Below are 11,812 nucleotides of genomic sequence, written 5' to 3'. Positions count from 1 at the left end.
AAGTTTATTCGAAAAAAAAAAAAAAGCTGCGGTTCCCCGGAAGTTGTGAGCTGTCGCCGCTACGGGAAGAGACGTGGCGCCCCGGCTGGGCAGCGATATGATTGGACGGGGCCGTGTATAGTGTACAGAGAGGATGCCGAGCGGAGAGCGGGCGCTCCGTGCCTGTGCCCCCCTGCTGGCCGTCCTGTACGGGCTGTTCCGGGTGTGCAGCGGAGGGAGGACGTTACCGGCTCTCAGCGATGACATTCCTTTCCGTCTCAACTGGCCCGGTCCGGACTTCTCTCTGGTCAGTGAGCTGCAGGGGGCGGAGCTCAGACTACTGCGGGGAAGTTGTTGGGGACAAAGTTATGGGGCAACTTAGGTGACAGCAGTCACGTGATAACTGCACAGGCGCCCGAGAATTGGTGGGACTATGGGGGGCAGAAGAGTGATGTGGGGGCAGAATGATTGCGTGATTGTCAATTTCATGGGGTGAGAAGCTGCAGCCCCCCCTGCCCAGGAGATGATGATGGGGGGATTCCACAAGACCCTCCTATGTGATATTGATTATGATCGGCTTCCCCTCCGATCAGGTGATTTGTATCCGTACACAGCAGGTGTTGTCAGGGGGAGTGATATGTTCTCGCTCTGGTATGGCTGCAGTTACATCGCCAGCCATCAGAAGCTGCCGGCACGTTGGTGGCGCAGTCAGCGGTCCCCAGGCGTCCCCCTGTCCTTATATATATATAATGGTTAGAGATGAGCGAGCGTACTCGGATAAGCACTACTCGCTCGAGTAATTTGCTTTATCCGAGTATCGCTGTGCTCGTCCCTGAAGATTCGGGTGCCGCTGCGGCTGACAGGTGAGTCGCAGCGGGGAGCAGGGCAGAGCGGGCGGGAGAGAGGGAGAGAAAGATCTCCCCTCCGTTCCTGCCCGATCTCCCCTCCGTTCCTCCCCGCTCCGTGCCGGCACCCGAATCTTTAGCCCCGAGCACAGCGATACTCGGATAAAGCAAATTACTCGAGCGAGTAGTGCTTTTCCGAGTACGCTCGCTCATCTCTAATAATGGTCCATCTGATTCCCGCTCCGGGGGAGAAGGTTTTCTTCTATGTACTTTCGTTCACGGCCTGAGGGTGTATCTATGGAGGAGAGGTGTGGATCCGGCCCCACAACCCACCCCAAGTACAGGGCTGGGCAAAAGGTTTAGGCAGGCGTGGCAACATGCTGCAAAGTAAGGATGCTTTCAGAAATCAAAGGGTTAATAGTTTATTGTCAATTAACAAAATGTAAAGTAAATGAACAAAAGAGAAATCAAATCCATATTTGGAGTGACCGCTCGTTACCCTCATAACAGCATCAGTTCATCTAGGGACACTAGTACAAAGTCTGGGGTGTTGTAAGATTATAGTCAGGCGTATAATTAACCAATTATACCAAACAGTTGATAATGATCATCATTTTCATCTGAAGGTTAAAACACAGTCATTAACTGAAACAGCTGTGTAGGAGGGTTAAATCTGGGTGAGGAACTGCCAAACTCTGCTACTAAGGAGAGGTTGTGGAAGACAGTCAAATGTCACAGGTCATACACCATGGTAAGACTGAGCACAGTAAGACACAAGGTAGTTATACTTTATCAACAAGGTCTCCCCCAGACAAAAATGTCACAGCAGACTGGGGTTTCAGGAAGGGCTGTAGAAGGCTCTTTTCAAGAAAAACAAAGAAATGGGCAATGTTAAGGACTGTAGACACAATGGTCGGCCAATAGATGAGCGAGCATACTCGCTAAGGGCAAATACTCGAGCGCGTATTGTCCTTAGCGAGTACCTGTCCACTCGTGAGAAAAGATTCAGGGGGCGGGGAGCGGCAGGGGGGAAATGGGGGGGCGTGGAGATCTCTCTCTTCCCCACCCGCACCCTCCTGCTCACACCCGCCGTCACCCAAATCTTTTCTAACGAGCCGGCAGGAACTCGAAGAAGGCGAGAATTTGCCCTTAGCGAGTATGCTCACTCATCTCTATCGGCCAAGGAAACTTAGTGTAACAGATACGAGACACATCATGCTTACTTTACTTTAAAAATCAGATGATTTCCAGCAGTGCCATCAGCCCAGAACTGGCAAAAACCAGAAGGACCCTGGGACACCCATCAATTGTTCAGAGAAGAATGGTCAGAAGGGGTCTTCATGGAAGAATTGTGCCGAAAAGCCATACCTTCATCGTAGAAACAAGCCCAAGTAACTCAACTATGCATGAAAACATAGGAGCTTGGGTGAAGAAAAATGGCAGCAGATGCTGTGGGCTGAAGAGTCCAAATTGGAAATATTTGGCTGTAACAGAAAGCAGTTTGCTTTCCTAAGGATGATAAGGCGATACAATAATGAGTGTCTGCAGGCAGCAGGGAGGCATGGTGCAGAGCGGTACAATAATGAGTGTCTGCAGGCAGCAGGGAAGCATGGTGGAGAGTGGTACAATGAGTGTCTGTAGGCAGCAGGGAAGCATGGTGGAGAGCGGTACAATAATGAGTGTCTGCAGGTCGCAGTGAAGCATGGTGCAGAGCGGTACAATAATGAGTGTCTGCAGGTCGCAGTGAAGCATGGTGCAGAGCGGTACAATAATGAGTATCTGCAGGCAGCAGGAAAGAATGGTGGAGAGCGGTACAATAATGAGTGTCTGCAGGCAGCAGGAAAGAATGGTGGAGAGCGGTACAATAATGAGTGTCTGCAGGCAGTAGAGAAGCATGGTGGAGAGCGGTACAATAATGAGTGTCTGCAGGCAGCAGTGAAGAATGGTGGAGAGCGGTACAATAATGAGTGTCTGCAGGCAATAGAGAAGCATGCTGGAGAGCGGTACAATAATGAGTGTCTGCAGGCAATAGAGAAGCATGCTGGAGAGCGGTACAATAATGAGTGTCTGCAGGCAGCAGGGAAGCATGCTGGAGAGCGGTACAATAATGAGTGTCTGCAGGCAGCAGGGAAGCATGCTGGAGAGCGGTACAATAATGAGTGTCTGCAGGCAGCAGGGAAGCATGCTGGAGAGCGGTACAATAATGAGTGTCTGTAGGCAGCAGGGAAGCATGGTGGAGAGCGGTACAATAATGAGTGTCTGCAGGTCGCAGTGAAGCATGGTGCAGAGCGGTACAATAATGAGTATCTGCAGGCAGCAGGAAAGAATGGTGGAGAGCGGTACAATAATGAGTGTCTGCAGGCAGCAGGAAAGAATGGTGGAGAGCGGTACAATAATGAGTGTCTGCAGGCAGTAGAGAAGCATGGTGGAGAGCGGTACAATAATGAGTGTCTGCAGGCAGCAGTGAAGAATGGTGGAGAGCGGTACAATAATGAGTGTCTGCAGGCAGTAGAAAAGCATGGTGGAGAGCGGTACAATAATGAATGTCTGCAGGCAGTAGAGAAGCATGGTGGAGAGCGGTACAATAATGAATGTCTGCAGGCAGTAGAGAAGCATGGTGGAGAGCGGTACAATAATGAGTGTCTAGGCAGTAGAGAAGCATGGTGGAGAGCGGTACAATAATGAGTGTCTGCAGGCAGTAGAGAAGCATGGTGGAGAGCGGTACAATAATGAGTGTCTGCAGGCAGCAGTGAAGAATGGTGGAGAGCGGTACAATAATGAGTGTCTGCAGGCAGTAGAGAAGCATGGTGGAGAGCGGAACAATAATGAGTGTCTGCAGGCAATAGAGAAGCATGCTGGAGAGCGGTGCAATAATGAGTGTCTGCAGGCAGCAGGGAAGCATGCTGGAGAGCGGTACAATAATGAGTGTCTGCAGGCAGCAGGGAAGCATGCTGGAGAGCGGTACAATAATGAGTGTCTGCAGGCAGCAGGGAAGCATGGTGGAGAGCGGTACAATAATGAGTGTCTGCAGGCAGCAGGGAAGCATGGTGGAGAGCGATACAATAATGAGTGTCTGCAGGCAGCAGGGAAGCATGGTGGAGAGCGGTACAATAAGTGTCTGTAGGCAGCAGGGAAGCATGGTGGAGAGCGGTACAATAATGAGTGTCTGCAGGTCGCAGTGAAGCATGGTGCAGAGCGGTACAATAATGAGTGTCTGCAGGCAGTAGAAAAGCATGGTGGAGAGCGGAACAATAATGAATGTCTGCAGGCAGTAGAGAAGCATGGTGGAGAGCGGTACAATAATGAGTGCAGGCAGTAGAAAAGCATGGTGGAGAGCGGTACAATAATGAATGTCTGCAGGCAGTAGAGAAGCATGGTGGAGAGCGGTACAATAATGAGTGTCTGCAGGCAGTAGAGAAGCATGGTGGAGAGCGGTACAATAATGAGTGTCTGCAGGCAGCAGTGAAGAATGGTGGAGAGCGGTACAATAATGAGTGTCTGCAGGCAGTAGAGAAGCATGGTGGAGAGCGGAACAATAATGAGTGTGTCTGCAGGCAATAGAGAAGCATGCTGGAGAGCGGTACAATAATGAGTGTCTGCAGGCAGTAGGGAAGCATGCTGGAGAGCGGTACAATAATGAGTGTCTGCAGGCAGCAGGGAAGCATGCTGGAGAGCGGTACAATAATGAGTGTCTGCAGGCAGCAGGGAAGCATGCTGGAGAGCGGTACAATAATGAGTGTCTGCAGGCAGCAGGGAAGCATGCTGGAGAGCGGTACAATAATGAGTGTCTGCAGGCAGCAGGGAAGCATGCTGGAGAGCGGTACAATAATGAGTGTCTGCAGGCAGCAGGGAAGCATGCTGGAGAGCGGTACAATAATGAGTGTCTGCAGGCAGCAGGGAAGCATGCTGGAGAGCGGTACAATAATGAGTGTCTGCAGGCAGCAGGGAAGCATGCTGGAGAGCGGTACAATAATGAGTGTCTGCAGGCAGCAGGGAAGCATGCTGGAGAGCGGTACAATAATGAGTGTCTGCAGGCAGAAGGGAAGCATGCTGGAGAGCGGTACAATAATGAGTGTCTGCAGGCAGCAGGGAAGCATGCTGGAGAGCGGTACAATAATGAGTGTCTGCAGGCAGCAGGGAAAAATGGTGGAGAGCGGTGCAATAATGAGTCAATGGAAGCTGTCCGACTCCTGGCCTGTCCGCAATTAACATTGCGGACAGGTCGTGGATTCCATGTCATCACCTAGTGACGGCAAGGAAAAACTGTACTGCGCATGTCCGACCGCGAGCCGTCTGAACCATACGCAGCACAGAAAAGAAGACCGGTACACTGGCTCACTGGCCCGGCACAGGCTTGGATTTCGCTGCAGGATCCCACATCTGGAATCCGACCTGGTCGTGTGCAGCCAGCAAAAATGGTGTCCTTAATGTTGAGAAGTACATGCAGATACTTATCCATCATGCAATATGATCAGGGAGGAGTCTGATTGGCTGCTAATTTATTCTGCAGTAGAACAACCCCAAACATCCGGCCAATGTCACTGCGTCCGTGCTCACAGGAGCATAACCTCACTGCATTTTAAACGGTGAATGGAGTCAATGGAAGTACAATGATTTTTGATCCATTCACATTTGCAAAGATTCACTGTGTGTCATACATGTGCAACATTCTTTTTAGATTGACTTATTAATCTCCCGCATGGCATTAAATAAACTTGGCGCATTGGATGACGTGCCACACAGCGTTCTCAGCCTTCAAGGTCTCAGTTTAGGGCAATTACTGGTGTATGAGATGGGCCAAAAACTAACTTTGAACTTCAATAATTGAGTTGGAATGTGCTTAACTGCACTCCCTTTCGAAGTTCCTAGATATCAAAGTGTCGAGCGTCACACAAGCATCTTTTTTTTGGCGCAAATTATGAATTTGTTTGAATTGATTTGTGCCATAAAGGCATAAACTGGAGCAAAAAACAAGGGCATCCATAGTAATCAACCTGCCCCGGTGCCTGTAGCAGCATTTACCAATTCATATATTTAATAAACCGCAGCATAGAGAATCACTATGTAATAAACTACATCAATCTTTATTAGAAATCCACATTAACAAAATATATCTGGATGGAATCCAGCCATGATGAAGACCAGACTAAAAGGTAGGTACATATTATATCACAGTGACTGGTATGGAGCATGTCAGCAATAACATATTTTATATTAGAATAATAGTAAATATAACGTACAAGGGCCACAGCAATAAGGGAGAAGGTATAATATGCCTTAGCATAAGTATATATACCTCAGATCTGCAGATACTGCAAATAAACGAAAGGCAAAAACCAATAGAATACGATAAATGGCCATATAAATAGAGTAACAAACCTAGACTCTGGTACCCTCAACGCACGTTTCACCTTGCACTTGAAAAAGCGCAAGGTGAAACGCATGTTGGGGGTGCCAGACTCGAGGTTTCTTACTCTGTATGGTTATTGTATCCTGTGTTGAGCATGATACATTTTGGGAAGCTCTGCGGGAGGTAGTACCAGCGCACCTCATCACGGTGATCGGGTCCCTCTACAGCAATCAAGAAGTGAGAACCAGATATGGGAATACAGAATGGTTCAAGATCACAAAGACAAGGCTGCATCTTTGCGGAAATGAACATGAGGCTGGACCTAAATGATCAGGGGATTGGGTTGAAAATAGGTTGAAGAACCATCAGTAATCTAAGATACGCAGACGATACGACCCTGAAGACGTTGATCCTGAAGCTAAAAGAAGGAAGTGAGAAGATGGGACTTCACCTGAACATCAAGAAGACAAAAATCATGGCTGCTGCCAACAAGGAAGTCCACAGAAAGGTCAACAACGAGGAAATCGAAGTGGCTAGTAGTTTCATATTCCTTGGGTCCCTCATCGATCGTAGTGCAGTGCGACAGGTGAGATAAAGCATCAATTAGCACTAAGGTTGTACGGCCATGATGGACCCCATATGGAAGTGCAAGGATGTCTCAGTCACCATCAAACGGAGGTTAATCACAGCCATCGTCTTCCTGATTGTAACATACGGCTGTGAGACACGGACATTGAGGGTAGCAGATAGAATAAGAATTGCCACTTACGAGTTGTGGTGTTGGAGAAAACGTCTACGAATCCCTTGGCAGCTAGGGTCACCAACAAAGCTGTCCTGGATCGTATCAACCCGGAGGTGTCCCTGGAAGGCAAGATCACCAGACAGAGACTGACCTACTTTGGGCACGTGATGAGGGTGAATTCGCTGGAAAGCTGCTTCTTTGATGGTCAGTGGTAAAAGGAAATGGGGAAGACAAAAACATGTCTGGACACCATCAAGAAGGTCTTGGGAATGGACATCAGACAGCTGAGAGCAGCCGTAGAGAATAGAGAAGCCTGGAGAGGACTAGCCTATAGAGTATCCAAGAGGCGGACACGACTGAACGGATAGAATAGTGATTGTGTGTGCTGTGATTTATGCTTCGGTGTAGTTTGGTACATTTTATTCGCAGTTCCCTGCTATCTTTGGTCTGTTTGTAAGCGTTGTGTACTTAAACATGTTGTAACAGAAGTTTGTTTATTTTCACAGCCGACCACAGGAATACCGTACAAAGAGGACAATTACATCATTATGACGACTGCCGATAAAGAGAAATACAAGTGTCTTCTCCCACTTACTGCCAGCGACCACCAGGTATAACCTCTTACTGGTGTGATTGATGACTTGGATCGATGGGATTCTTATAATCGTATGGTCGTTTTGATTAAGGGCCCTGGATGTTCCTCCGAACAGTTGCTCGTTTTTCCAACAATCGAGCCATATAAAAGGACCAACAATAAGCCAACGAATGAGTTATCGCTTGTTTGTAGTCTGATTGTTCTGTTACAGCAAGCATAGAAATGTACAGCCGGCCCATGCGGACAAATAATTGTAATTACGGTTGTTCCTCACCATAAGCCGGTTGTCGGCCCTTGTGAAAGAAAATGAAATGAGCACCGATTGGCTCTTGTTAGGTTGGGCCCAGAACTAGGCTGGTCTATCAAGTCCTCTGCTCCTTTGTCTCCCTTCTGTATTGTCATAGCCTTTGTCCTGCCGGCATCCAGCTGCAGTGACTACATGGCACAAGGTACCTGTTAAGAACCTTCTAACTTTTTTCAGTTAATCGCCCTACTTAATTACATAAATGTTCCCATGATCTGGTCATATAGTGTGTTTTAAGATAAAAGTAGTGTGACTGTGACATATGACTACACCCGGATACCTCTCCTTACTACATGCTGCACAGTCCTCTCTAATTATCAGAATTTCAGTTTCAAGCCATCAGATAAGAGGGACATTATGTAAACTTGTCAAGGTCGTCCAAGAGACCTCAGAATTTTCTTGTTTACAATGGGGTGTGGTGTGAGACCTATTTCTAACACTTGGGTAGGTACATTATGGACAACCATTTTTTTTTATAAGGACCTCTTGACCATCCATGACTACTTGAGATGAGTGAACTTTTGAAAGTTTGGTTTGGCCATTTTGTCAAATTTTGGGGGAAAAAAAGTTTGGTTCAAATGGCGGTGGTGCCGCTTCTTCTTCTGTGGCTCAGCAGTTAGCACTGTTGCCTTGCCGTGCTGTGGGGTCTTAGGTTGAAATCTGCCAACATCTGCATGAGGTTTGTATGTGCTCCCTGTGTTTATTTAACACCATACAGATGGTGCCCTTGGTCAGACCTGAACCTAGGACCCCTAGGTTCAAATGCAAGGCAACAGTGCTAACCACTGAGCCACCATGTTTCTACTCCTCCTTCTCTTCAATAAATGTATGCAATATATAAATGTCATTATTATGGAGAAGAAACCCACACAAATACAAGGAGAACATACAAACCCCATGCAGATGTTGGTGTTGGTCTGGGTTGAACCTTAAGACCCCAGTGCTGCAGGGCAATAATGCTTACAACAGGACTATATTCTAATTTGGCTTACATTCTTAGTCATGCAAGCCTTGTTAAAAGGACAAACTCTGACTCATAGCGTAACTACTATTCCAATTAATACTGCGGAGTAGAATTATTCTATTGCTCATTTACATAGCTTTATCCCAGGCAGCATGGCATGCCCTATATAGGATTCACTACCCCCTAATGGTGCTCTCCATAAGGAGAAACGTTGCCCTTCCTTGGACTCGCATTAATGGTCTCTCGGCAGAGAACCAGAATTCTACTGTATACAGGTGATAGATGAAAACTTTGAAACAGCTGTATGTACGGGAATATTCTAGTTTGGCTTATGTCTCTAGTCATATTGCAAGGCCAGTTAAAAGCCTGATATTGACTCAGAGTACCATTCCAATAGGTGGCGCTGTGGAGGATTAGTCCATCCCTTATTGATAATGCCCAAATAAAGTACTGGACATCTGTGTAATACAAGGCTAGCATTACCCTCTCCGAGGCTTTATTCCGATCGCCCTTATAGACCGAAGAAATAAGGAATTCGATGTCTCCAATTGTCCTTCTTCCCCCCCCCCCCCCCTGTTTTTCTTTATGTATTGCACACTTCTCTTATCCATATTAAACTGAAAATGATAAACGGCAGGGTAGGGGAATGCAGAAAACCAAACACATTTGGTATCCTCATATCCTTAACAACCTGTAAGATAAATATTAGCACCCTATTTATCATGTACAACAAAAAATATAACCCCCCCCCCCCCACCTCTTCTAGAAAAACAGTCATTTTGCCTAAAAAAAAAAACGCAATAAAAGTGATCAACAAAGCTGTATGTACCCCAAAATGGTACCAATAGAAACTACGGTTTGCTGTACGGAAAAACAAAACCCGCCCGTATGGCTACATTGATGGAAAAACGGAGATGAAAATCCCCCAAAAATCGGCACATCCTTATGAACAAAATAGGCCATGTCACTAAGGGGTTAAAGATAATTTTCTCTTGCTTTAACCAAATTGTGCCATTGGGTCACACCAGGGGTCTGACTGTACATACCGTCAGCCTTGTATGCAAGAAGCTATATTTTTGCACATTTTAGTGAAGTTTTTTTTTTTTTCTTGCAAGGAGTTATTAGGTATAATTTATGCCGGAGGCCGTACATTGAAGAGAGGCTAACACTTTCGTGTCTTGCCAGGTCATATGGCAAGAGGTTGACCAAAGCAGACTATTTTTGGGTAACCATCTCCCTGTATTTCTCCTTAGTCTGCCCAGATATGAGCAGTACTCCTAGGACAGTGTGTGGGAAGCACACGTCCTCCTTTCTACCTTGTGTAAAGGGCACAATGACCTGCGGATGACAAATCTAGTAGGCGATCTTGTGACTGACTCTTAAAGGAAAAACACGTCTCATTGTTTGCATGCTGCCTTTTATGCATTACTGTTACATGTCTACAAGTATCTTTTTGTTACTGTTTGAGTATTTCATGTAGTATTAAACCATCTTTATTTGGGATTTTTAAGGAAGAAGAGCGAGAATATAAAGGACCATCTCCTGGAGAACTTTTAGAACCTCTCTTCAAGCAGACCAGCTGTTCATACAGGGTAGGGTAACTTGGATTCATGTTGTGCTCCTTAAATAGAGGACCTATACGTTAGAAGACATCGGGGAGGTTTCTATGGCCTTTACTGTAGTTCAGCAGAAATTACAACTAGTGGTTGTAAAAAAAAAAAATAGATCCTCTCCAGCCTTAAATGGACATCAGGCTGAGAGAATCTACTACACCAGGGATGTCTAACCTATGGGCTGCATGCGGCTCAGGATGACTATGAATCGGGTTACTTGCGGATTGGATGCTTTCTGCGTCGGGAATATTCCCGGTGGTCCGGACGCGCTGTAGGCTGGCTGCTGCACTTCATTATACCCAGGGCTGGCCGCTGCCAGTGACAGCTTAACTACATGCAGCCGGCCCTGTGTATAAGAACCGTAGCGGCCCAACTGCTACTGTGAAGTAATAGAGTACGACAACGCTGGCATGCAGGAGAAAGGAACCCAGGGGTAGGGACTTACAGTTCAGCCGCTGCTATTGTTACTCCAAGTTGTAGGACAGCCAATAGGGAGCTGAGCTGGCTGCGTCTAAGACGGCGATCCCCCCTCATTGGTTTAGTGCTTAGTAGTCCTGCCTCCCAGCCATGCTGATCACGTGACTCATGCTGCCCTAGAGGTGTCGGGACGTAATTAGCGGAGCAGCAATGAGCCGTCTAGCGCTGTTGTTGGCTTCACCTCTTTCTGCCCCCTTTCTAATTCTCTCAGGTTGCTGCTAGGCCAGTGCCCATTGCCCGGCGGCAGTACTGTTAGACTGAAATTCTTGGGTGTAACTCTCAATATGAAGTCTGCTGCACCAATTCTGCTACGTGTGAACGTATCCTTATAGAGACATAGATTTTAGTAGCTCAATCAGAGGCTGAGATCATGGATTACGTTTATTGAAGCAAATTGTGCATGTTTTCTCACAATTACCGGACAACATTCCCTCTAGAGCTCCCACGGAGCTAAATGACAAAAGGCGCAGTACTTTCCCATCCTCTACCACCACACTCCAGCATTGTAGCCACACTGTAGTCCCGGTGGTTGCAAACTCCTGGCATTCTGGTGCCCAGGATATGAGGAGAACCAGCCTATGATTGGCTGCTGCAGTCAGGTGGTATGCTACAACAAACATTGGGACCACATTGCTGGTGAGGTGAATACTGAACAAGTAGCGATGAAATACTGATGACGTACAGTTGTAACACGGATCCATGTTACAATACACTCATCTGAAACCGGCATAAGTGGGGATCGTTAGAACCGTTCTCCCTTCCATTGGCCTGTACTTTCTTGCAAAGTTTCGGTGAGGATTCTACAGCCGAAACTCTGCAACACTTTTGCGATGTGTGAACACATCCGCGGTTTTCCATTAACAGATTACTGATTAGAGCCTCGGATAAAGACAGAACTTTCTTTAGTAGACATCCATGTAAAAAAGACTAGGCCAGCACAGAA

General features: G+C 47.0%; 1 protein-coding gene across 1 annotated transcript in view; it reads left to right on the top strand.

The window, feature by feature from the left end:
- Positions 1-30: 30 nt before the first annotated feature.
- Positions 31-11,812, top strand: part of ERLEC1 (endoplasmic reticulum lectin 1) — a 39,473-nt gene continuing 27,691 nt past the window's right edge. The window contains exons 1-3 of the mRNA XM_066595722.1: positions 31-286; positions 7,423-7,527; positions 10,291-10,371. Of these exons, the coding sequence (XP_066451819.1) occupies positions 134-286; positions 7,423-7,527; positions 10,291-10,371 (339 nt within the window). The 5' untranslated portion in view covers positions 31-133. The remainder of the gene's footprint in view (positions 287-7,422; positions 7,528-10,290; positions 10,372-11,812) is intronic.

The sequence above is a fragment of the Eleutherodactylus coqui genome, chromosome 3 (genome assembly GCF_035609145.1).
Source record: "Eleutherodactylus coqui strain aEleCoq1 chromosome 3, aEleCoq1.hap1, whole genome shotgun sequence".
Taxonomy (NCBI): Eukaryota; Metazoa; Chordata; class Amphibia; order Anura; family Eleutherodactylidae; genus Eleutherodactylus; species Eleutherodactylus coqui.
This window is presented reverse-complemented; position numbering and strand designations above follow the sequence as displayed.